At 37.0% G+C, this 26,816-nt stretch overlaps 1 protein-coding gene and 1 long non-coding RNA gene across 2 annotated transcripts in view; one reads left to right on the top strand and one right to left on the bottom strand.

The window, feature by feature from the left end:
* Positions 1-1,737: 1,737 nt before the first annotated feature.
* On the top strand, positions 1,738-25,160 carry LOC124789825. Its single transcript, XR_007016172.1, has 2 exons — positions 1,738-1,927; positions 24,957-25,160. It is a non-coding gene; the product is annotated as an uncharacterized LOC124789825 (long non-coding RNA).
* Positions 2,424-26,816, bottom strand: part of LOC124789824 — a 93,971-nt gene continuing 69,578 nt past the window's right edge. The window contains exons 5-6 of the mRNA XM_047257309.1: positions 12,535-12,660; positions 2,424-2,772 (exon numbers count right to left, since the gene is read on the bottom strand). Coding sequence (XP_047113265.1) covers positions 2,641-2,772; positions 12,535-12,660 — 258 coding nt within the window. The 3' untranslated portion in view covers positions 2,424-2,640. The remainder of the gene's footprint in view (positions 2,773-12,534; positions 12,661-26,816) is intronic.

Raw genomic sequence — 26,816 nt, 5'->3', positions numbered from 1 at the left:
TTAGATCAAATGCTTTAGATAAATTTAAAAATATCCCACAGCTTAATTCATTCTTGTCCAAGGCATTTAGGACCATTTTCATGAATAGGAAGACTGCTGTTTCTGTGGATCTGTTCTTTCTAAACCCATTTTGAGCATTAGTCAGTATTTTATTTTTATTCAGGAAGTCAGCTAGCCTTTCATACATTACTCTTTCAATTACTTTAGAGAAACCTGACAATAATGACACTGGCCTGTAATTATTAATGTCAGCTGTACTATCCTTTTCGTGAAGTGGCTTTATTGTGGAGAGTTTTAGTTTTGGTGGGAAGTATTAATAATGTCAGTTAGGTGAGTATCTATACTGGTGGAACTATGTTTGATTACCTTGCCTGGAATTCCATCAATACCACAAGACATTTTATTATTTAGTTTATTGATAGCATTTCTAACTTCACATTCTGTTACTGGGTACAGAAACATTGTCTTTTTACAAGTTGGTACTTTTATGTTTTTGTTGTTTGAATTGCACAGACTTTTAATTAGGCTCGGTGCCACGTTCACATAATGTTCATTGAATATATTGGCTATCTGTTGAGCATATTCTATCACTTTACCCTCACTTTTAATTTTGAAATTATTGGTCTTGGTTTTACATTTTCCTATCCTATTGTTTATAACCTTCCAAATCAATTTTTATTTATTGCTTTCCTTGTTAACGTTTGAATCATTGCTTAGCCTTTTCGCTGCCTGTAAAACTTTCCTGTAGACCCTTCTATACTTCCTATAGTATGGTTTTATTGTTGTATTTATTTTAGCAGGTTTGCTTAAGTTTCTAAGGCTGATTTTTAATCCCTTGTGTTACCCATGTGTTTGACTTCTCACTGACTTTAATTTTTTTAAATGGGAATGCTACATCATAGCAATATTTATAATCAGTGAGAAAACTATCATACTTTTTGTGTACATCATCAGTTTGTTCTATCCCCCACTGCACCCTTTTTAGCATACCATTAAAAACCCTTATGTTGTTTGCATTAATAAATCTTCTTTGTACGTATTTTTCAGCGACTGTGCATTTCTTATGGTTCTCATTCCTTATCATCACTTTTAAAGCCAGTCTATAGGGCAGACTTTCTGAACTTGACCTGCCAGAAATTCCAATATGCAGACGATATTATAGTTTGATATCAGAGTCAAGATCTTTCTTAATGTGAAGAACACCTTACAAACAGCCTCACTAAACTCTTCAATATTTTAAGACATGATAACTTAGACTTAATATTTCTTTTCCACCTCTAATTATTTAGCATCAGCAAAGATCAGCACACAGTTTGGCCCTCTTGGCATTGTCAAATACAATGATAAGCCAAAATATCTTGGTATCACTTTAGACAGAATGCTGGCATATCATAAACACCTTTCCAGCACAGTTAATAAGTTACAAACATAAGTGAAGATTGTGAGCAAGTTAGTAGGTAGTATATGGGGAGTAAATACAGACCATCCTCAGGGTGAAACTCTCTACAGCAGAATACTTTGCACCAGTTTGGCTCCGCAGTGCTATGAGAAGGTAGTTGATGTTCATTTGAATGCAGCCACGAGAACCATTAATGGTGCAGTATTTCTACACTTATGTGCTACCTATCAATACTATTAGACTTCTGTCTATTTCACCTTCAGCACCAGGTGGCTTTCTACAACCTTTGCCAAAACAAGCATCTAAAAATAAATCAACCTTAGTCACAAAGATGTACTGTCAATGCCTAGCAAGTGTCTCAAAACCAGAATCCAAATGCTCTCTACTAGATCCAACAGGGACGCTGAATGGAAATGTAACAAGTCACGAAAACCCAGAACCATGAACATATTAAGAATCTAAATGTTCAGTTCCTTCACCATCCTAGGGAGGAGTAGATACAGCTTAACAGATACTGGACTGGAGAAGGTATGTGCAAATACAGTACAATATTTACAAGTCAGGCTCTTGCACTGATAGTACTTATGATTGTAGTTATTCAGACAATGAGTTACACTGTGAGAGTGTCGTATCAGGTGTTTCCTTGGTGATATACATGAAACATCTGATAGGATACTCTACTGGATTGAGTCTTCTGACATTTGTGTGTAGTCTGTACAGTTCAATGTTTATACAGTGTAAATAATTGCACATGTGTATTTTGTAAAATATCTTCCACTCCATTAAGCTGTCTGGTACAGCAACTGCATTTACGACCAAAACTGTTTCTAATTCAAACGTTTATTTTTTTATTTTAATGTGTGTTGAAATTGTTGTAGTAATTGATGCAGATTATGATGATGATGATAATAAATGAATCAAACTGCACTTTAAATTAGGGAGAATGATCCAGGATGAAATTATTTTTTGGTTTTATGGTACTTCTGGTGCAACTGAAATCTTATTTTGAATAGAAAACATGGAGTTCTTTCATGGACTTTATTTACAGAAAAATCAAACTTATTTATTACACAACAATATAAGCTTTTATTCTGGTCTGCAATATTACCTTAATTTTTGAAAAAAATGTTACATGTAGTCAGATCAAGAGAAACTAACACAAATAAACAGTAGTGTGATAAGATGTTAACAGTTATCTACACTGCCTCACAATGTACACAATGCTTGCTATGAAAGTACCACTAATTACATGCAGAAGATTCAGTATTTGGTGGATCCATCACCATGAGCACATCAATACGGCCATCTTCAGGTTTCTGGCGGACGTTAAGAGAGCATTTGTTGCTTATTGCTCTTTTCTCTCGCTGGTCAGCCTACAAAAATAATATAAAATATGAGTATATATAAGTTCTTGTAAAATACTGATAAAACCAGCTTATAATTGAGAGAACTGTTATGAAACAGTTGAGAGACTATTCTCTACAGTTTTTATTTGTAAGCAACAGTAACCACTGAATACTTAATGGTAGTTCCATTATTTTTACGATGGAAATAACACTGTCAGAAGGTACAACTACTGTTTAATTCTGCAGCCATTCTAGGGACGGCAAATGTGGTTGATGTACTATGGGTAACATAAGCAGGGGCATATACCAAATACAGATGTATGACATGACATTATGTGTGAATTTCCCAAATGATCATAAATTAATTCCAGTAGTGTCAGAAAGTAGCCATAAACTGCAACTCTGTACAAGGCACAAACAACAATGTATCTAGTGTCACACCATCATCATAAAGTTGCTCCAGCATGTCATATCTTTTGAATTACTTGTACATGACTGAAATCCTGATACTTCTCATTGAATGACACAAACTCCCAGATAAAATAATGTGTGAAACAATATATATCAGTTATCAACAGTTTCTTTGATAAAGGACTGTCACAAGATGTCCTCAGTGCAATATGAATAATGAACAGAGTAAATATAATAACTTACCAAATAATTGAGACATATGAAAACAAGATTAAGACTGTAATCAGTCAGGATAATGTAGCCATGGAGGTCTGTCTCATAAAGTGCATAATCTAAGTCACTTCATGCAGGTACAGAGACACTTCAAATTGTGGTAAAATTTCACCATAAACAAGGAACAGCTGATTTTAACAGACAGCATAATAATAATAATAATAATAATAAACCCCGTGGAGGCTCGAGAAAAGAATAGGCCTCCGGTATGTTGTGCCAGTTGTAAAAGTCGACAAAAAGAACAAACCACTAATAGGGCTAACTCCTCTTTTAGTGTGATCAGTTGATTCAGGACAGAACTAAAGAAGCCTCGGACAAGCGCTGTCATGGTCGGGGACGACGCTTGAACCCTATGCCCGTCCACAATGGTAATGACACTGCTAGCCACACGGAAAATGATTTAAATCCAAATAGAGGTGTTTTGCAGGACATGCTTCCTGCAACCACTCTAGGCGGAAAACAAAGACAGAGGATGAGATGGTCGGATGAAGTTAACCGACACCTCATGTTCTGTTATTACCAAGCAACAAACCTAGGAACCAACACAACTGGATACAGATCACAAGTATACACAACATTTATTACCAGATACCCAGAATTAAAATTTTTAACAGAACAATGACTAGCTGATCAGATTCGTGTAATAATCAAAAATAACAGGATACCCCAGTCAGAATTACAAAATATCAAACAACAAGTACAACAAATACTGGAACAAAATAATGAGCAATCAGAAGAAGAAGAAGAAGAAGAAGAAGAAGAAGAAAATACAGTAATGGATTCAAACACCCCAGAGCAAACAAACAAAGAACAACACGCATCAATTAAACAATCAGAGGAAAACGAAATCTTAAGACAGCCACCAGAACATGAAGTGACACATATGTTAGATATAGAAGAAAAATTTCAATTGACATATATAGAATACAAAGACACAAATACAGACATTAGACCATTCTTGCACAGACCACCAAATAAACCACAAGTCGAAACAACAATAACAACTATCAACACAATCATACACAACAAAATAAATAAAAATACAACTATGGAAGAGTTACAACTACTGGTTTATGTAGGAGCACTCACTACACTAAATATACACACTAGGCAGAGATCAGAACCAACCAACACACATAAGAAACCCACAAAACCAGCATGACAACACAGGTTACAGGTCAGAATAGAAAAACTGAGAATAGACATCGGACAGCTAACACAATTTATAAGAATTGAAATATCAGACAAAAAACGAAAAAGGTTAGGTAAAATCTCACAACAAGATGCGATAGAGCAATTAGATGAAAAGAAGCAGAAATTACAAGCATTGGCCAAACGACTTAGAAGATACAAAAAAAAGTGAAAATAGAAGGAAACAAAACCAAACATTTCACACAAACCAAAAGAAATTTTACCAGACAATAGATAACACACACACTAAAATAGACAATCCACCCAACATAACAGATATGGAACACTTCTGGAGCAACATATGGTCAAACCCGGTACAACGTAACAGGCATGCATGGTGGATACAAGCAGAAACAGACTCATACAAGATGATAACACAAATGCCTGAAGTGATAATTTTGCAACATGAAGTCAGCCAAGAAATTAATTCTACGCACAATTGGAAAGCCCCTGGAAATGATAAAATAGCAAATTTCTGGCTAAAGAAGTTCACCTCAACACGTTCACATCTAACTAAGTTATTTAACATATCTAAAAACAAAGATGATGTGACTTACCAAACAAAAGCACTGGTAGGTCGATAGACACACAAACGTACACACAAAATTCAAGCTTGCGCAACCAACGGTTGCTTCATCAGGAAAGAGGGAAGGAGAGGGAAAGACGAAAGGATGTGGGTTTTAAGGGAGAGGGTAAGGAGTCATTCCAATCCCGGGAGTGGAAAGACTTACCTTAGGGGGAAAAAAGGACAGGTATACACTCGCGCACACACACACATATCCATCCGCACAATTATTTAACAATTACATTGCAGACCCATACACAGTCCCTGATGCACTTACACAAGGAATAACTTATCTGAAACCTAAAGATCAAGCAGACACAGCAAACCCAGCAAAATATCGCCCCATAACATGCCTACCAACAATATACAAAATATTAACTTCAGTCATTACACAGAAATTAATGACACATGCAACACAGAACAAAATTATAAATGAAGAACAAAAAGGCTGCTGCAAAGGAGCACGAGGATGTAAAGAGCAACTGATAATAGATGCAGAGGCGACACATCTAGCTAAAACTAAACAAAGGTCGCTACACTATGTGTACATTGATTACCAAAAAGCTTTTAATAGTGTACCTCACTCATGGTTACTACAAATATTGGAAATATACAAAGTAGATCCTAAATTGATACAGTTCCTAAACTTAGTAATGAAAAATTGGAAAACCACACTTAATACCCAAACAAATTCAAATAATATCACATCACAGCCAATACAGATTAAGCGTGGAATATACCAAGGAGACTCATTAAGTCCTTTCCAGTTCTGCCTTGCTCTGAACCCACTATCCAACATGCTAAATAATACAAATTATGGATACAATATTACTGGAACGTACCAACACAAAATCACACATTTTCTATACATGGATGACCTAAAACTACTGGCAGCAACAAATCAACAACTCAACCAATTACTAAAGATAACAGAAGTATTCAGCAATGATATAAATATGGCTTTTGGAACAGACAAATGTAAGAAAAATAGCATAGTCAAGGGAAAACACACTAAACAAGAAGATTACATACTGGATAACCACAGCGACTGCATAGAAGCAATGGAAAAAACAGATGCCCATAAATATCTAGGATACAGACAAAAAAATAGGAATAGATAATACAAATATTAAAGAAGAACTAAAAGAAAAATATAGACAAAGACTAACCAAAAATACTGAAAACAGAATTGACAGCAAGAAACAAGACAAAAGCTATAAATACCTATGCTATACCAATATTAACCTACTCATTTGGAGTAGTGAAATGGAGTAACACAGACCTAGAAGCACTCAATACACTTACACGATCACAATGCCACAAATATAGAATACATCACATACATTCAGCAACAGAAAGATTCACATTAAGCAGAAAGGAAGGAGGAAGGGGATTTATCGACATAAAAAAACTTACATTATGGACAGGTAGACAATTTAAGAAAATTCTTTATAGAACGAGCAGAAACTAGCAAAATACACAAAGCAATCACGCATATAAATACATCGGCTACACCATTGCAATTTCATAACCGCTTCTACAACTCTTTAGATCACATAACATCAACAGATACAAAGAAAGTAAATTGGAAAAAGAAAACACGACATGGCAAACACCCGTATCATCTAACACAGCCACACATCGATCAAGACGCATCCAACACATGGCTAAGAAAAGGCAATATATACAGTGAGACGGAAGGATTCATGATTGCAATACAGCATCAAACAATAAACACCAGATATTACAGCAAGCATATTACTAAAGATCCCAATACCACAACAGATAAATGCAGACTTTGCAAACAACAAATAGAAACAGTAGGTCACATCAAAAGTGGATGTACAATACTAGCAAATACAGAATACCCCAGAAGACATGACAATGTAGCAAAAATAATACATCAACAACTTGCCATACAACATAAACTAATAAAACAACACGTTCCCACATACAAGTATGCACCACAAAATGTACTGGAGAATGATGAATACAAATTATACTGGAACAGAACCATTATAACAGATAACAAAACAATACCACATAACAAACCTGACATCATACTCACCAATAAAAAGAAGAAATCAACACAACTAATCGAAATATCCATACCCAATACAACCAATATACAGAAGAAAACAGGAGAAAAAATTGAAAAATACATCCAACTGGCTGAGGAAGTAAAGGACATGTGGCATCAGGATAAAGTTGACATTATACCAATTATACTATCAACTACAGGAGTCATGCTACACAATATCCACCAGTACATCAACGCAATACATCTACATCCAAACATATATGTACAACTATAGAAATCTGTAATTATTGATACATGTTCAATTATCCGAAAGTTCCTAAATGCAAAGCAACATATACCGTACAGTTAAAAGGAAGTCACGCTTGATCAAGGTCCACGTCACTTTCCATTTATAACCAGACATAACATCTGAGAAAGGGAAGAAATAATAATATACAATTTTGCTATACATACATACAATAAATCTAACATTTAATTACCCCTTGCTCAAATGATCATTTCATCCTCTATGAACTATTTTATTGAATAGTACCATTTCTCCCACAGAATCTGCTGTAGCCTCATTTTTAACATTTCTGGCTTCATATTAAATATATTTTTGCTCATTAACTTGTTGTATATTGTCATCCCCATATAATGTGGGGTCCATGCATATAATTTCATCTGGTGTATGGGTAACATAAAATTATTTTTATTTCTTGTGTTATATGTACGGCTAAAATGATTCCCTCAAAAAAATTTTTGTCTACTGTACAGGAAGATTATAATTTCAGAAATGTATATGAAGGGAATAATTAGGATTTGCAGTTTCTGAAATAATGGGCGATAAGACTCTGTTTGCTGTCCAGTACACATGTATCGGACAAATTTTTTTTGCAGTTTCACTATTCGAGATACACTACTTGGAGTTCCCCAGAAAATTATCCCACGTCTAATGACAGATTCAAAATAGCTATGATAAGCAATTTTTCGTGCACCCTAGTCAGTGGAATTTGCTAGTATTCGTATTTCAAATGCGAAACTGCTTAGTTTATTTGATAGGAAGTCAAAATGTGTATTCCAGCTTAAGTTCCCGTCCACATTTAGTCCCAGGAATTTGACTGTGTCAACTCCTTTCATAGGTTGATTGTTATGTTGTATCTTAAGTTCCATACATTTCGAAAGTTTGGTTTTGAAGTATACCACATGGATTTTTGCAATGTTCATTTAACTGGAGCCAGTTTTCTAAGGTATTCAGTGTGCTTACAATGGAGCTCAGAATTTTTCCTGCATCACCATCTTCAGTTAAAACAGGAGTATTGTCTGCAAACAGAACAGATGGGGAATTTATATTTATGGGTAAGTCATTTACATAGAATAGGAACAGGATTGGCCCCAAAATGGAGCCTTGAGGCACATCTTGTAGAATAATAGTTTACTGCATCTGAGGTGATAGTTACCCTTGGTTTTCTGTTGTGTAAGTATGATGTTAGCCAATTTAGGGCATTGTCCTTAATCCCTAATTTGTAGGTAAGCAAGTCATGGTTCACAGAGTCAAATGCTTTTGTGAGATAACAGAAGATGACTGCAACTTTACTGCTCTGATCCAATCATTTGCGTATCTTTTCAACAAAGTTGTCCACTACATACAAAGTGCTTTTACTTGGCTGAAATCCAAATTGGTTACTTATAATAATATCATTTTTTACAATAATTTTTTTGATCTGGTTTGCAGCTACTTTCTCTAACACTTTTGACAGTATTGGAAGAATAGAAATAAGCTGATAGTTTCCCATGTCTTCCCTCGCCCTTTTTTTTAACAGAGTTCTGACTTCAGCATATTTCAAAACAGTGGGAAAGCATCCCTGTTCAAAAGAATGGTTGAATATTTTAGTTAGGGGAGGTGCTATTATGCCACACACTGCTTCAATCAGTTTAGTGGGTATCCCATCCCACCCAGCAGAGTTTTTAATTTTTAATGATAATATAACATTCTCCACATCCCTTATTGTGACTTTTTTAAAATCTGTAAGATACTGTACTCAACACCTCTGAAGAAGAATCCAGTGTAAAGTTAGCAATATTCTCATTTTTATCATGTCTGTGCTTATCAAAGACTCAAAAGTTCAACCATTCGGTGAATTGTTACTTTTACTCCTTCCATTATTCACACTCACAATTATGATAGACCACTATGAAAGTATATGAAGACACTAAATTTATTGAATAGGAATATTTTTAAGGCACTAATACTTTCTGCAAGTTTAAATTATTGCTCTCTTTTTCCAGATGCGGTATGGAGTATTGATTAACATGTGTTTTTCTTAGAGCTCTAGCAGTAATAAAGATTTCAATAGTTATTTTAGTTAGGACTATTTCAATCATTACTTAAATTACTACTTACTTTGGGGCTATGTAGGTTGCAGCTACTGCTCTGATCCATTCTTGATTCCTACAACCTGCCAGTTGTAAGGTTACTATACTAAGCTACATGTTTCTTTGGAGTTCTTTGGATTACGTTTAGAGTGAAGTTGAGTCTAGCATCCAGCATGTTGACTGGAGCAGTCTTATAGCCAGAGCACAAGTATTGTACTGTACAATCACAATATCAGAATTCCCACCAACCAGCTTTTATTCCACTTCTCCAAGAAGGGAAACACCAAGACAATGAATGAAGTAGGAATTAGGAAGATCACACTTAACCACAGAACACATTACAGCTCAATCTAACAGTTGAGCATACAAAGGCCTGGCACGCCAGCTTATACAAAGCTGTTTTGCATGTGCCACAGCACTTGCTGCACCGCCTCTGCCAATGCAAGGTGGCCTCTTCAGGCCGGCTGTGGAGGCATGCACAGATTGATTATGCACACTCGCTCCTGTCCCCCTTGGGGAAAAGTGTCCACTGTGGAGATATAAGAGCCTTCATCGGATAGGGACAACAGCTGTCATGTCATCACAGGAGCATATTGTGTGAAATGACGTAGATGTAAAGATGTGCAGTGCTCACTCCCCCAAGAGAGACCATAAGGGAGAAATGGTGATGGAGGGACTGGAACTGTGTCAACAACTGGGCAGGCACTTGGCGATGGAGGCGCCAGAGAAGACAGTGGAGGCAGTAGCAACAGGGGCTATGAAGATGGTGGCCTGGCACTGGCTACTCTGCCTGGTTGCAGCAGCATACAGAACAAAGATGACACAGGAGCTGTATGGGGCACGGGCTGCATTATGAGGGCCGGTGCTGATGATGGAGGCAGCCATGGGAGAGTAGGGCTCTCTGGCTCATGGTTGGTCACTTGTAAGCAGAGCTGGTTGTCGTGTCATGACATAGAGCCATCAAAAATGCGCATGATGCAGAAGCAGCAGCCTCAGCAGTGATAGTTGACCACTGGTATCCACTTAGGACAGCGCCCAAACCCTTAGGCCCAGGCAGCGGAGCCTGGAAGGAATCGTGAGACGGGTGGTTGGAAGTTGGCCGGAGCAGATGGAGCACTGTACTGGGCTGCCAGCCATGAAGCAGCTCTGTTGGGCTACAACTGCCAACTGGAGTCAATCAGTAGGAACTTGAGAACCTATCAAGAGCTTCCTCAGAGAAGATAGATTTATTTTTTCATCTGGGTTTTGAACATATGGACCAGCTGAACCGTTTGGCTGTTCAGGATGGGCCTGGAAAATTGAGGTACTGGAGGGGGGGGGGCATGCAGGGGGGGGGGGGAGCAGGCCACAGGGAAAGAGAGGCCCATCTTGCTGCTTGACGGTTGACACAACACGTGTCATCTCATTGTCAATACCCGGCCATAACATGTGGCAGCAGCCCAGCAATTTTGTACGAGAAACAACCCAGTGGTTCAGGTGGAGAAGGTGCATGACATCCCACCGTAATGTGGATGGGATCACAAACCTAGTCCTGTATAAGATATAACAAGAAGAAATAAGACTATGATCACCTGTAAGACATCATTGTTTTTTTGTGTAATTCTTTGTGTGTCTGGTACGTCACATGATCCCCGTTCCAACTGAAAATTATGATTCATCTTTTGGATCTGCTGCTCTTGTCTTTCTTTCTGTGTTTGCAGTTATTATTGCATATGGGTTCTGCCTTTTATGCAAATACACTGTTTTCTCTTGTTACCCAAACATGTTTCACTGCTCCGTGTCATCATTAGTTTTGTTTATTGAAAACTGAAAAAAGTGAATACATTTTAGGGTGTAATTGATCTAACAAAGTGAGACCTAAAGAAAGTTTTTGTTCTTACCAATATTTTACATTATATGGTTTCACAGGACCATCTGTATGGTGTCCTACACTGTGTTAACTTGCTGATGAAATTCATATTTATACTGTTTGTTTGCATATTACAAGCTATCAGCGCAGGATACCTTACAGAAGGTCCTCCAAAACCATATAATGTAAAATCGCAGGAAGAACAAAAACAAACGAAAACCTACTTTAGGCCTCACTTTGTTAGATTAGTTACATTCTAAAATATGTTTACTTTTTATAGTTTTCAATAAACAAAACCCACAACTGCTGGCACAAAGGAACCAAAACATGTTTGGGTAACAAGAAAAAAGTCTTTTTCCATAAAAGGCAGAACCTATATCCTATAATTCTCTAATGATCACCATGTTGGTAACATAATTTCACACATCCACCACTCTCTCTCACATCTCATACCATTTGACTATAAATTTCTGTTGATCCACCTGTTTATAGTTTTAGAAGGGTGGTTCACACCTATTGAGCACCCAGTATATCATGAACAGCAGCGGCTCACCATACCACCTAGAGGAACTCCAGATGACACCTTAACATCTGATGATGCCTCCCCATTCATGTTATGTAAGAGTGGTCAATAGCACTAACAACATGAATGTAAGATACATACATACATTTCAATGTTTTATTACAACACAAAAACACAAAGCGGCCTGCAACACTCCATGTAGTTGTTACTCATACTCATAATTAATCAATGATTATAATAAGTGGGTTTGAATTTCTCTAATAGTTGAACTAGAGAAATTAAATCTCATGCAGAGGGCTGGTAAGACATCAGTTTTTCTTGTCTAACATTTGCAAGTGGTATAAGGCAAAGGATGTGGTAGAAGGATGATAGAGGTAAACAATGCATTTTCCTCCACCCTACATGGTAGCCAGCTGAGCACAAATGTTGGCTAATTCAGCTTCTATAACTATCCAAAACATTTGATAATGAAATAGGTGGTATATTAAATCATGCATCCTGTCAACATAATCATCTCTAGTGTCAGTACATGCAAGTTAGAGGTGTTGGAGGAGATGTGTAGAACATATCTGTTTACATACCTTTGAAATGTATTGTTCTTTAAACTGCAACATTTCCTGCAAGGCCTCCTTCATGCTCTGTGTGTGCTCAAAGGCCTCAAAAGCCACAGATGCTTGTCGTCGTTGTTCTGCCTTCAGTTCTGCAATCTGCAAGGCGAATGAAATAGTCCGAAAAAGTAGGTCTGAATTTCTCTAATACAAAAAAACAGAGAAATTACATCTTGTACTGAGTGCTACTAATTTTCTCATTCAACATTTGACAGTGGAACAAAGAAAAGTACATGGTAGGGCATTGATATTGGTTAATAATGTACCCTCTCCCATACTATAAAGCTTGTCAGTTACTTTCATGCTCCATGGATAATTTGCACTGCATTAATTGTAATGATGTGAAAGGAGCCATTATACATTCATACTACACACTCATATGTAAATATGGCTACATGCTGGCCATTTACAAGTTTTCTTTTTAAGTACAGATGTGAATCAGTAATTTCTACCATTACATTTTACACATTACAATAACAGAAATTCTTCTACAGCACACAAACAATCACCAAGGATAAACTTTTTCAGTTTGTTTTCAAATTTAACTTTGCTGTCTGTCAGACATCAATGAGTAGATGATTAAAAATTTTGGCAATAGCATTGTACAAAACCATTTTGCACTTCAGATATTACCAATGTGGAGTAATTTCATTTTTTTTCCTTCTGCATTGTAGTTATATACATTGTTGTTCCCTTTGAAGTGCAGTGGACTGTTTACAGCAAACTTCGCGAGGCACTAAATATACTGTGAAGCAGTAATCAAAACTCCTTAAACAGCTATTTTAAGGATAGTTTTTGGTGAGCACCACATATTATTCTTACAGCACATTTCTGAGAAATTTAGACATACCTTAAAATGTGTTACTCCGGAACATTATCCAATACATTATTGAAGGAGAATATGGAAGATATGCCAACTTATTGATTTGTTTGCCCCAAGATTTGCAATAATTCTAAGTGTAAACATGACTGAACTGAGTTGTTTGAGGAGTTCCATGATGTCCCGCTCCCCCCCCCCCCCCCACCCCCCTGCCCCCCCTTTTGAGTATGGAAATGTTTGCAGATAGCCACAGAACAATACTTTCAAGAACATTATAGTATTTACTATTTCTTCTGTTGGTGTATGTATGTACTAGTGTCATCTGCAAAAATAATTAATTGTGCTTGTTGTATATTAGATAGAAAGTCATTTACATATATGAGTAATAATACCAGACCTGAGATTGAGACTTATGGAGCTGAGTAAGTTATTTCTCCTATGAGAAGAATTTCTCCTGCTTATATTGTTTGAATTATTAAGTGCAACGCTTTGCATTCTTTTGATTACACATGACAACATCCATTTGTTGGCTACACCATCAAATCAATAAAACATAGGTTTATCTCACAGAGCACTGTGATTCACAGAAAATACAAAAAAGTGCTATTTTGTTATTTAATGGTTGTAAATTTTGGTGAGTGAATGTGCAAATGACATTCTCAGGTGAGCAACTTGTTTTAAATTCAAACTGCAATTTACAAATGATATTATTGTTCCTCAGGCGTGAAACTATTCTAGAATGCATCAGTCAAACATTTTGGAAAATGATATCCATGGTTAAATGATCAGTAGTTACTGACATCTCTCTTATCATGTTTCTTACAGAGTTATTTGACAATGGCTTATTTCAATATCTCCAGAAAAATGCCCAAGTTAGTGATGCATTACACACTTCACTTCAGAAAAGGCTGCAGGTGTGACTGATTTGGTGTTTGTGTGGTTGTGTATGTGAATGTGTTTACTGTTGCTAGAAAAAGAGTGAGAGCTCAAAAGAGTGTAGATACTGTATTCTGTTGAGTGTTTCTATGTGCCAGACATCAGTCAGCTATAAGTGATTGGTTGCCTTTCCTTCATTTTACGTATTATTCCATCTAGGAATTTCCATTGTAGTTATATTTTGACAACAAAAGTCCGTTAAATTCTGAGAGTGGCCTTGTAAGCTGAAAACTGGTTAAATAAATAAATTAATGCCATAGAACATATACAAAACAGTAATTGTTTATAAGGATTACTTACGCAGATAACATTCCTCTGGTGAAATTGAGTATTGCAAAGTGCATGATGATCACGATTATCTGGCTGAGGATTATCAGGTTTGTGTATTATCCACGCATAGTTTGGTGATTGTTAAAAAATAAAGCCTAACATAGTCTGTAATTATTACAATGAATATTTTTGTTAAGAATGTATGATATTCAAGTTTCACCATCAAAAGATAATGCGGGCTTGTCCTATTCTTGGACATCGCTGAAATATTTTTACAGTGTTTCTCATTTCATCTTCAGATAAATGGAGGGACTCTACCCTTTGTAACATGTCCATGGCCAAATTACAGTCTATGTGTTTGCCTAGTCCTTCTCCTAAAAACTGAAGGTTGATGATTTTCAACTCACTTAAAGCTGTTAGTAAAAGAAACTGATTCAAGTTTTTTTCTGGAACAGTCCCATCAGAATTCTCGCTCTGTTTTGATGCAAAATGAAGGCAAACTGTTAAACAGGAGGAGTGCACTGTTTATCGTAATTTTCCAGCTGCCGACATGTCTCTATAATTTTATAGCTCCTAAAAAGTATAACTGATATTGAATATGGACCTGCATCATTTTTTTGTTGTTGTTGTTGAAGCTACAGATGGTTTACATGTTCTAGGAAGATGGCAAGTAAATGCAAATGTGTTGTTCTAACATTCAAGAAGAATTTAGAAGTTATACAAAACTTAGAAAAGTGAGAATTTGCAATATAACTTTGGCAGAATTAAGGAATAGGCATACAAACAGAGAGAGAATAAAAAGACAATCTGTTAAGTTCTGAAACCAAACCTGAAAGCCAAACAGGACCCATCAAAGCATACAGGCCCGCAAAGTTCATCTTTACAAGAAACTTGTGGTTCAAGTAGAAGAGACTTCCATGTAAAGTCTGATGGTAATAGAGAAAGGAAAAGAGGTCCAGAAAACTCTAAATACTCAAGGAGAATTTAACAGTTCATCAGGATGGCTTGCTATATTTAATGAACATCACTACAGGATTTGAGAAATTGCTGATCAGGTTGAGAAACTTGGTGCTGACAAAATGCAGCTAATACTTTTTGAAGCAAATTCTACAATTACATCGAACATAACAGATTTCTCCCAGAACAGATTTGCAAGAATGACGAAACTTTACTTTACTGGAAGGACGTGCCTGCAAACTTTAGCTTCCCAGACTGTTAAGATATGTTAATTGAGGATTTTTTTCTATCAGTACAGTTTTGGTTGCACATTAACATGAATAATTGGGAGCGTGCTACATTCATATTATGTGATACAGTTAAATAACAAATAAATCATCTGGTTCTGCTAAATTGATCAGTAGAGTAATAATTGGCTGCCAATAAATTCCTTAGGTTTTTCTTAAATTGTGCTTTATTACTGGCTAAACTTCTTATGGTTGCTGTAAGTGCTTGAAAAAGTATACCCTTAAATAATAGACACCTTTCTGGACCAAAGTGAGTGACTTGAAGTCTTACATTGCTTGTAATTATTCCATAAAATGCTGATTTAAAGAGAGAGATATACATCTCTGAGTAATTTTGTTAAGGACTGCACCAAATATTCACAATCACTTGATGAGGAAGAATAATTCTGCAAAGAGTTACAGGAAACATTACTAAGAAATAATACTGGAGCATTTTCAGAGCAAAAGTAGGACAAAAATTAAAGAACATATGTTCAATGGGTATGAAAAGGTTATGGGTAAATTTGGAGAGGATTTGGAGGCCAACAGGAACAGGCAGCAACTCTTGGATTTCTGTGTCAGTATGGGCTTAGTAATTACAAACTCCTTTTTTAAACATAAGAACATTCACCGGTATACTTGGGAAAGCAGGGGAACCAGATCTGTCATTGACTATATAATAACAGATCAGGAATTCAGGAAGGCTGTGAGGGACACACGTGTATTCAGGGGATTCTTTGATGACACTGATCATTATTTAATCTGCAGTGAAATTGGGATTGCGAGGCCGAAAGTGCAGGAGGTCAGGTCCATATGTAGGAGGATAAGAGTGGAGAAACTTCAGGATAAGGAAATCAGGCACAAGTACATAACAGCGATCTCAGAAAGGTACCAGTTAGTTGAATGTAGTCAATTACAGTCATTGGAAAAGGAATGGACAAGGTACAGGGACACAGTACTAGAAGTGGCTAAAGAATGTCTTGGAACAGTAGTGTGTAAAAGTAGGAGGAAGCAAACAGCTTGGTGGAATGACACTGTCAAGGCAGCCTGTAAAAGGAAAAAGAAGGCGTATAAAAAATGGCTACATACTAGAACTCAGGAAGACAGAGAAAGATATGTTGAAGAAAGAAACAAAGCCAAACAGATAACTGCAGCATCCAAGAAGAAATCTTGGGAAGACTTTGGAAACAGGTTGGAGACACTGGGTCAAGCTGCTGGAAAACCATTCTGGAGTGTAATTAGCAGTCTTCGAAAGGGAGGTAAGAAGGAAATGACAAGTATTTTGGACAGGTCAGGAAAACTGCTGGTGAATCCTGTGGATGCCTTGGGCAGATGAAGGGAATATTTTGAAGAGTTGCTCAATGTAGGTGAAAATACGATCAGTAATGTTTCAGATTTCGAGGTAGAATGGGATAGGAATGATTATGGAAATAGGATCACGTTTGAGGAAGTGGAGAAAATGGTCAATAGATTGCAGTGCAATAAAGCAGCTGGGGTGGATGAAATTAAGTCGGAACTCATCAAGTACAGTGGAATGTCAGGTCTTAAATGGCTACACAGGATAATTGAAATGGCCTGGGAGTCGGGACAGGTTCCATCAGACTGGACAAAAGCAGTAATCACACCAATCTTTAAACATGGAAACAGAAAAGGTTGTAACAACTACAGAGGTATCTCTTTAATCAGCGTTGTGGGTAAAATCTTCTCAGGTATTGTTGAAAGGAAAGTGCGAGTATTAGTTGAGAACCAATTGGATGAAAATCAGTGTGGGTTTAGGCCTCTTAGAGGTTGTCAGGACCAGATCTTTAGCTTACGGCAAATAATGGAGAAGTGTTATGAGTGGAACAGGGAATTGTATCTATGCTTTATAGATCTAGAAAAGGCATATGACCAGGTTCCTAGGAGGAAGTTATTGTCTGTTCTACGAGATTATGGAATAGGAGGCAAACTTTTGCAAGCAATTAAAGGTCTATACATGGATAGTCAGGCAGCAGTTAGAGTTGACCATAAATTGAGGTCATGGTTCAGAGTAGTTTCAGGGGTAAGACAAGGCTGCAACCTGTCTCCACTGTTGTTCATATTATTTATGGATCATATGTTGAAAACAATAGACTGGCTGGGTGAGATTAAGATATGTGAACACAAAATAAGCAGTCTTGCATATGCGGATGACTTAGTTGTGATGGCAGATTCGATTGAAAGTTTGCAGAGTAATATTTCAGAGCCAGATCAGAAATGTAAGGACTATGGTATGAAGATTAGCATGTCCAAAACAAAAGTAATGTCAGTGGGAAAGAAATATAAACGGATTGAGTGCCAAATAGGAGGAACAAAGTTAGAACAGGTGGACGGTTTCAAGTACTTAGGATGCATATTCTCACAGGATGGCAACATAGTGAAAGAACTGGAAGCGAGGTGTAGCAAGGCTAATGCAGTGAGCGCTCAGCTACGATCTACTCTCTTCTGCAAGAAGGAAGTCAGTACCAAGACTAAGTTATCTGTGCACCGTTCAATCTTTTGACCAACTTTGTTGTATGGGAGCGAAAGCTGGGTGGATTCAGGTTACCTTATCAATAAGGTTGAGGTTACGGATATGAAAGTAGCTAGGATGATTGCAGGTACTAGTAGATGGGAACAATGGCAGGAGGGTGTCCACAATGAGGAAATCAAAGAAAAACTGGGAATGAACTCTATAGATGTAGCAGTCAGGGCGAACAGGCTTAGATGGTGGGGTCATGTTACACGCAGGGGAGAAGCAAGGTTACCCAAGAGACTCATGGGTTCAGCAGCAGAGGGTAGGAGGAGTCGGGGCAGACCAAGGAGAAGGTACCTAGATTCGGTTAAGAATGATTTTGAAGTAATAGGTTTAACATCAGAAGAGGCACCAATGTTAGCACTGAATAGGGGATCATGGAGGAATTTTATAAGGGGGGCTATGCTCCAGACTGAACGCTGAAAGGCATAATCAGTCTTAAATGATGATGATGATGATGATGTTCAATGGGAAATTTTGGGCAGGATAATTACCAGATATGATAGAAGTCTTGCATTATCAAAATTTGCCAAACTAATACTTTTGTAGTTGGCACTTCCTCCCAGAAGAAAATATATGGAAATAGAAATGAAAATAACTATATTTTATATGACACTAAGAGAACTGTATACGATGGTCCTAAACAACTTAAGAATTTTAGGTGCTCAGACACTGGCAATGGTAACAGTGATAGAAAAAACTTACTCATTACAAGAAATTTCAGAAGTGTATGCTATGATAATTTATTCCATAATTTGGAAGTTTAGCAGGTTAAATTAAGCACCAAATTCAGCATCTTGGGAGCAGAAAGATTATACATACTTAAGCAAGAGGGATTTTTTTTAAACAAAGGTATTAGGCAAACAGTAATATAGTTTTATCTGTAATTAATGGAATTGAAAATAAAATCCAGGTGGGTGAAGATAACTATTAAAAAGAAGGCATGACCTTTAAGGAAATGGTAAAAAAAGAACATAATAGAGTATGTTAAATGACACAAAAATATTCAGAACTGTCTTCAAGAGGGATTGAGAAGCTACAATGAATTTTGATTTTTCTATGTTATGTCAAATTAAAAAAAAAAAAAAATAATTTAAAAAGTTCTTAAAAAAGAAATTAACAGCCATGAAAGACTATTTAAGAAATGCACCTCACTGACTGACAGGGTGGTTGGTCAGAACAATGGTACGAAACCATCTGAAGGAAGAACCGTCTCACAAATTACACTGGAACAAAACTAAAGGTCGAACTTTAAGGCATAAAAACCACTGAAAATTTATGAAGGGAAAAATAAAGGGGGGAGGGGGGGGGGGGGCAGTACAGGCAAATAAAGTCATGGGAAACACCTTGAAACAGTCATAGCCACAAGGCAAAACACAGCATAGAGCCACATGTACGTTGAATGAACCTGGAGAGCAGTCGAGTAAATGGTCTAATAGATGGCCACATTGAAACTAAAGTGCAGAGGAAACCCATGTTTCCCATTCTAGTAGAGCAGTGTAAAAAAATCTAATGATTTCGTTCCATAGATAACATTGCCATAGAAACAAAAGAGGTAGAGAGATGCTCTTCAATTTTTTAATTGCTTTAGATTCATAAGTCTGTGTCTGTAAGTGGTGGCGGGTGGACGTGTGACGAGTTCTGCCGCATTGGTATTGTTCATAAGTGTGTATTCCAATTGTGCATTAGAAAGTAATAAAGAAAGTTATCAAGATACCAAAGTTTATTCATACATTCCCAGCAATGATACCCATCTGTTCATCTCTCTGCAATGTGCCAAGAATCCTGCATCTAGAGGATCGAAACAGACAAGAATAATTTGCATGAGCAGAAGGGGAGCGACCCAGAACCAGTATTGTCGTACCAAGCTTTATGCACAGTAACAAGAAAAAGAAGTACATAAATTTAAATGTGAATAAATGTAACGAATATTGAAGGTCTGTTTATATTCATTAAGGATATGTGTACTGTCCAATTTATTTTCAATCATTCTTTCAAAATTTTCCTTTTAATTATTTAAGCAGCAAATTTTTATTCTGTTTATTTATTTTTATATATATATATACCTGAAAACAGCTTTCGCATCCCGCAACTACCCTCCCGACCTGGTACAGAAGCAAATAACCAGAGCCACTTCCTCGTCCCCTCAAACCCAGAATCCCCCACAGAAGAACCACAAAAGTGCCCCACTTGTGACAGGATACTTTCCGGGACTGGACCAGACTCTGAATGTGGCTCTCCAGCAGGGATACGACTTCCTCAAATCCTGCCCTGAAATGAGATCCATCCTTCATGAAATCCTCCCCACTCCGCCAAGAGTGTCTTTCCGCCGTCCACCTAACCTCCGTAACCTGTTAGTTCATCCCTATGAAATCCCTAAACCACCTTCCCTACCCTCTGGCTCCTATCCTTGTAACCGCCCCCGATGCAAAACCTGTCCCATGCACCCTCCCACCACCACCTACTCCAGTCCTGTAACCCGGAAGGTGTACACGATCAGAGGCAGAGCCACGTGTGAAAGCACCCACGTGATTTACCAACTGACCTGCCTACACTGTGATGCATTCTATGTGGGAATGACCAGCAACAAACTGTCCATTCGCATGAATGGACACAGGCAGACAGTGTTTGTTGGTAATGAGGATCACCCTGTGGCTAAACATGCCTTGGTGCACAGCCAGCACATCTTGGCACAGTGTTACACCGTCCGGGTTATCTGGATACTTCCCACCAACACCAACCTATCCGAACTCCGGAGATGGGAACTTGCCCTTCAGTATATCCTCTCTTCTCGTCATCCGCCAGGCCTCAATCTCCGCTAATTTCAAGTTGCCGCCACTCATACCTCACCTGTCTTTCAACAACTTCTTTGCCTCTACACTTCTGCCTCGACTGACATCTCTGCCCAAACTCTTTGTCTTTAAATATGTCTGCTTGTGTCTGTATGTGTGGATGGATATGTGCGTGTGTGCGAGTGTATACCTGTCCTTTTTTCCCCCTAAGGTAAGTCTTTCCGCTCCCGGGATTGGAATGACTCCTTACCCTCTCCTTTAAAACCCACTTCCTTTCGTCTTCCCCTCTCCTTACCTCTTTCCTGATGAGGCAACAGTTTGTTGCGAAAGCTTGAATTTTGTGTGTGTGTTTGTGTTTGTTTGTGTGTCTATCGACCTGCCAGCGCTTTTGTTCGGTAAGTCACCTCATCTTTGTTTTTTTATATATATATATATATATATATATATATATATATAAAAAAAGAAAGATGATGAAACTTACCAAACAAAAGCGCTGGCAGGTCGATAGACACACAAACAAACACAAACATACACACAAAATTCTAGCTTTCGCAACCAATGGTTGCCTCGTCAGGAAAGAGGGAAGGAGAAGGAAAGACAAAAGGATATGGGTTTTAAGGGAGAGGGTAAGGAGTCATTCCAATCCCGGGAGCGGGAGGCTTATGAGATTATGGAGACACAGCTCAAGAAAAATTAGGTGAATCAGATGAATTGAACCAAGAACAGAAGTTAGAATTAGAAGAATTATTGTGGAATTACTATGATGTTTTTGATGACAGACCTGGTTAAGTAAAGGACTATCAGTATAAACTCTGATTAAAACTACATGAGCCTTTCTTCATAAAGCCTTATGGGGTACCTATTGCAAAAAGAAAAGATGTAGAAAAGGAACTTCAAAAGATGGAAGAGTGGGGCATCATTAAGAGAAGTAAGAGCCAATACAACAACCCATTGGTAGTGGTAGCAAAACATGATGGTAGTGTTAGGCTTGTGCTTGATTCAAGACACCTAAATAAGCAACTGGAAAGAGAAACTGATCAGCCAGAGAACATAGATGAGTTACTACATAAATATGAAAGAATGAAATACATGACTAGTTTAGATCTCACTTCGGGATTTCACCAAGAAGAATCAGAAAATGATTCCAGAAAGTATACTACCTTTTTGTATGTGGGAAGATGTTACCAGTATTGTGTAGTACCGTTTGGCCTTAATGTTTCAGTACCAGAATTCATTAGAGCTCTTGCCTTCCTTTTGGGAAAAGAACTTTTGTCAAAATTAACTGTCTTTGTAGATGACATTTTGATTAGTGGAGAAACCTGGGAGGAACATATTAATACTGTGAGGGAGGTTTGCAATAGATTAAGGAAGGGGGGAATGTCACTTAAACTATCTAAATGTAAGTTTGCTGTGAAAAAATTGAAGTTTCTGGGCCACAGCATTTCTGAGGAGAGTATTTTGCCAGATTCTGAAAAACTTGAGGCAATTGTGAAATTCCCAATTTCTAAAACCAAGAAACAATAGAAGTCATGGATGTGCAGTTACTACCAAAAAATCATTAGTACCCAAGCTTTGAATGTTCCAAGTCTCAACAGATTGCTGAAGAAAAACGCAATGTGGGTTTGGGGTCATGAATGTGAAGCTGCCTTTGAAGAAACAAAATCACAATTATGTAACAGTCAAATTTCATCCCGATTTGAGTTTACCCTTTTGCATTATGGCAGATAGTAGTGATTATGGTCTAGGGGTTCACCTTTTCCAAGAAGTAGATGTAACTGGGAAAATAGAACACAGGTCTATCGCTTTTGCTAGTCGAACTTTGAAAAAACATGAGAAACAATACACTGTTACAGAGAAGGAACTTTTGGCCATTTACTGGGCATTTCGTAAATTCAGAAATTATTTATTGGAACATCAGGTAGTTGTCTACACTGACCATAAGGCATTAATTTATATTCAAGAATGTAGGTTACATCATGGAAGGATTACCAGGTGGGCACTCTTGTTACAGCAGTGTAACTACTCAATAAAATATCTTAGAGGGTCCGATAGCGTAGTTGCTGATGCTTTGTCTAGGCTACCTGTGGGGCAGTGACTTTGAAGATAACAGTGGGGAATGTGAAAAAGAATTTAAAATTATGTTTTTAAGAGGGGTGGACAATGAACAAGAAATCAGAGACATTTGTAATGACATCCTCTGGAATCAGAACCAAGACGAGAACTGTAAACTGGTCAAAAGTTTTTTAGGAAAAAGGGGACATGAGAAAGTGGCAGATTATTAAAAAAAGTTACAAGGGTATTCTATCCAAGAGAAACAGTGTAGATTGTGATGTATGGAAATTATGTTGGCCTGATAAATACATTGATGTACTCATTAAATATATTCATGAAAGTTTTGGCCATTGTGGAATTCAGAAGTGTATCCTGAAAATCCAAGAGAATGTATACTTTAGCAATATAGCCAGGAGAGTTAGAAGAATTTTGACAGGTGCCAAACTAGTAGAGGATTGATGCAGAACATCTTGCCAAAATAACATGAGTTAGTTGCTGTGGACTTACAAGGAGCATTACCGAAGACCAAAAGAGGCTACTGTTATATTTGTTAGGGTGGATGTATTTTCAAAATTCATTAAGTTATACCCTCTTCACAAAGCAAACAGTAAGAGCATTATTTCACAAATCAGAGAGGACTATTCTAGCAGGGTAGGAAAACCTCAGAAAATTTTATCAGATAGTGGGACTCAAATTACTTCTGGACCATGGAAAGCTTTTATTGAAGATGATAAGATAAACCACATTCTTATTTCAGCCTATCATCCATCAGCAAACCCTTCGGAGAGATACATGAGAGAAATTGGGTGATTCTTTAGAACATACTGTAATACTAATCATGGTAGCTGGATTGACTATGTTGAGAAACCCGAAGATGTTATGAACAGCCTGCAGCATTCCTCAACAGGTTTTTCACCTTATGAAATACAGTATAATAGCAAACCACCACATCCAATTAGTGATTTCATTGATTTCCCAGTCTGCAAACCATTAAGAACTCAAGAGAGAGAGGAAATTGTAAGAAAAACCATGAAATCTCAAGGTGACATAAAGAAATGTAGACATGACAAAAGATTGAATCCTACACAATTTAAAATTGATGACTTAGTCCCTGGTAAAACACAAGAGAAATCTAAAGTGATTGGTGGTGAAGTAAAAAAGTTGTTTGACATATACATTAGACCTTTCAGAATTCAAGACAGCCCACATCTGAATGCTTACCGTCTACTCTGTCCAAGTTCTGGCGCACTGTTTGGCCTATGAAATGTGACCATCTGAAATTATATTAAAAAAATGTAAGAAATATTTTATAATAGATGTTTATAGAAATTTTAAATGCTTTTGTGATGTATTTTTACCAGGATATATTGTATACTATGTTATGTTATATATATTTGTTCCTCAGGGGAGCATACATTCTTTGTATGCTGAATGTTTGGTGAACACTGGGTCCCCTAGCTGGGTAATTGCCATGTTTCATTTTCATATGGTAGCATTGCATCTTACACTTATTCTGTTATCCTGTATAATCAATTTTCTCCGACTGTCAATCTATCCTCTCTTAGCTTTAAGAAATTCTTTAAATTAATCTTACTTTTAAACAAATCTTTTAGAATAATTCGAACTTTGTGCAATTACATGTAAAAATTTCTGTGAACCTGTTTTGTTCTTGACAACCTATCCACAAAAGACTAAACCCTCCTTCACTCATTCCTAACTAGACTTGACCACTGTATACTGTGTACTAATAGCGGACTGTGCTATTGCAGCCTATGGTAGCCAGCAGTGTACAAGAAAGCCATGCCAAGTATCAGATAGGGACTGAAGATTAGAGTGTGCCGCTAAGGTGTACCAGTCTCCAAGAAATACGACACCAGTCTTCAAGAAAGAAGACACCATTCCTCAAGAAAAGGCGATGCCAAAGATATGTAAAAAAAAAAAAAAAAATTATTTTTGTGTGGGTTTGTAAAGTAGGGACATAATCCCTTCCGTGTTTCATGTGAAAGTGATGACAGGAGGGGGGGGGGGGGGGGGTTGTGTAATGAAACAGGCTGTCATGTGGAGTACCCAATACAGCAGGTTTCATAGTACACAATACACACTAAAACAGATATGGGTAGTGTATAAGAACAATTAATGAATGAGGTAACCTACTGCAACAGTGTGAAATAGTGGTAACAAAAATGTTAAACTGTGTCACAGACCAATTAATGTATGTTCTTAATCAGGTAAAGTAATGTACAGTTAGGATAAGTCATTACCACATTGCTATGAATTTTGGGATGTTTTGAAGAAAAGAAAAAGTTCTGGAATCAGTGTTAATAATGGATAAATGTTAGTAACCTTTCTCATTCAGTTTTGTAATTATAATTCAATTTGTAAAAGTTCATTGTTTAGCATAATGCAAATTAACTGTGTAAACCATTAATTTTAGAAAAGCTTAACATTTATGTATCTTTGAAAGGCAGGACAACATATTCTTACAGAAATCACCAACTAAAAATCTGTAATTAAACTCGTAATTAATGTTTCTGGAACATTCTATAGAGAAATTCTGTGCAATGTCCACATATTACGAAAACTAGAGAAGATGAAGACATATCCTGACTGATAAAGACAATTTGTATGACAAATAATGTTAGAAGAATGATTCATTAATCTTTTGTAATATGATTTAAAGCTTTTGGGTTGTACGTAACTGTTCCGCATTTTAGCCTTCAAATGTTGAAAAAAGCCCTTTGGAATGTTTGAATTGTAATTTTGACATTGTAGAAATATTACCAGCTCAAAAGTGTTTCATAAAATCACATAATTAATTAAGTTATGGAAAGATATTCGAGAATGTTCTGGACTGAATAATAAGAACTTAATTGTTAACTGTTTGTATGTTTCAAAATTGCACTTGGAAAAGATTGTTAATTTCGGAAATATCATTGTACTCATTTTAATTTCCACTAAAACTCTGTAATGTCAGAATTTGAGGCGTTAACTTATTGCAATTGTAACATCAAACATGAAATAACATAATAATGTCAAAGAATGTAATTGTTAAAAGATGTAAAAATACACCTTGTCAAAAAGGCTTAAGAAGAGAGCTGTTGGAGTACTAGCTGGCGTGTTCTGGTGCCTGTAAAGTTGTGACAAATAAACATTTGTTGTTAACAGATTAATTGGTGTATGTCTGGTAGTGATGTTATCACCTCCAAAAATGTAAAACATGCTGTGCTTCTGGATCTGGTTACGTTTTACCATCTAATAGAGCATTTACTCATTTGCTTTCCAGATTCATTTGATGTATGTATGGCTTTACACTGCACTTCACATGACAGCTATGCCTGTTCCAGGTAATTTGCATGACTTTATTCGCCTGTGCTGCCGCCCCCCCCCCCCCTTTTATTTTTTCCTTCATAATTTTTCTCTGGTTTTTATCCTTTTAAATTCATACACTTGGTTTTGTTCCAGAGTAACTTGCGAGACTGTTCTTCCTTTAGATGGTTTGTTGGCATTGTTCTGAATAACCAACCTACCAGCAGTTGATATGTATTTATTTGATGGTTTCTCATGAGTGTTAATTTACTTTTTAAAAATATTTTTTTAAATTTAGTGCAGCTTAGAAGCATGCTGCTTAA

Source organism: Schistocerca piceifrons, chromosome 3 (genome assembly GCF_021461385.2).
Source record: "Schistocerca piceifrons isolate TAMUIC-IGC-003096 chromosome 3, iqSchPice1.1, whole genome shotgun sequence".
In the NCBI taxonomy this organism is placed as follows: domain Eukaryota; kingdom Metazoa; phylum Arthropoda; class Insecta; order Orthoptera; family Acrididae; genus Schistocerca; species Schistocerca piceifrons.
This window is presented reverse-complemented; position numbering and strand designations above follow the sequence as displayed.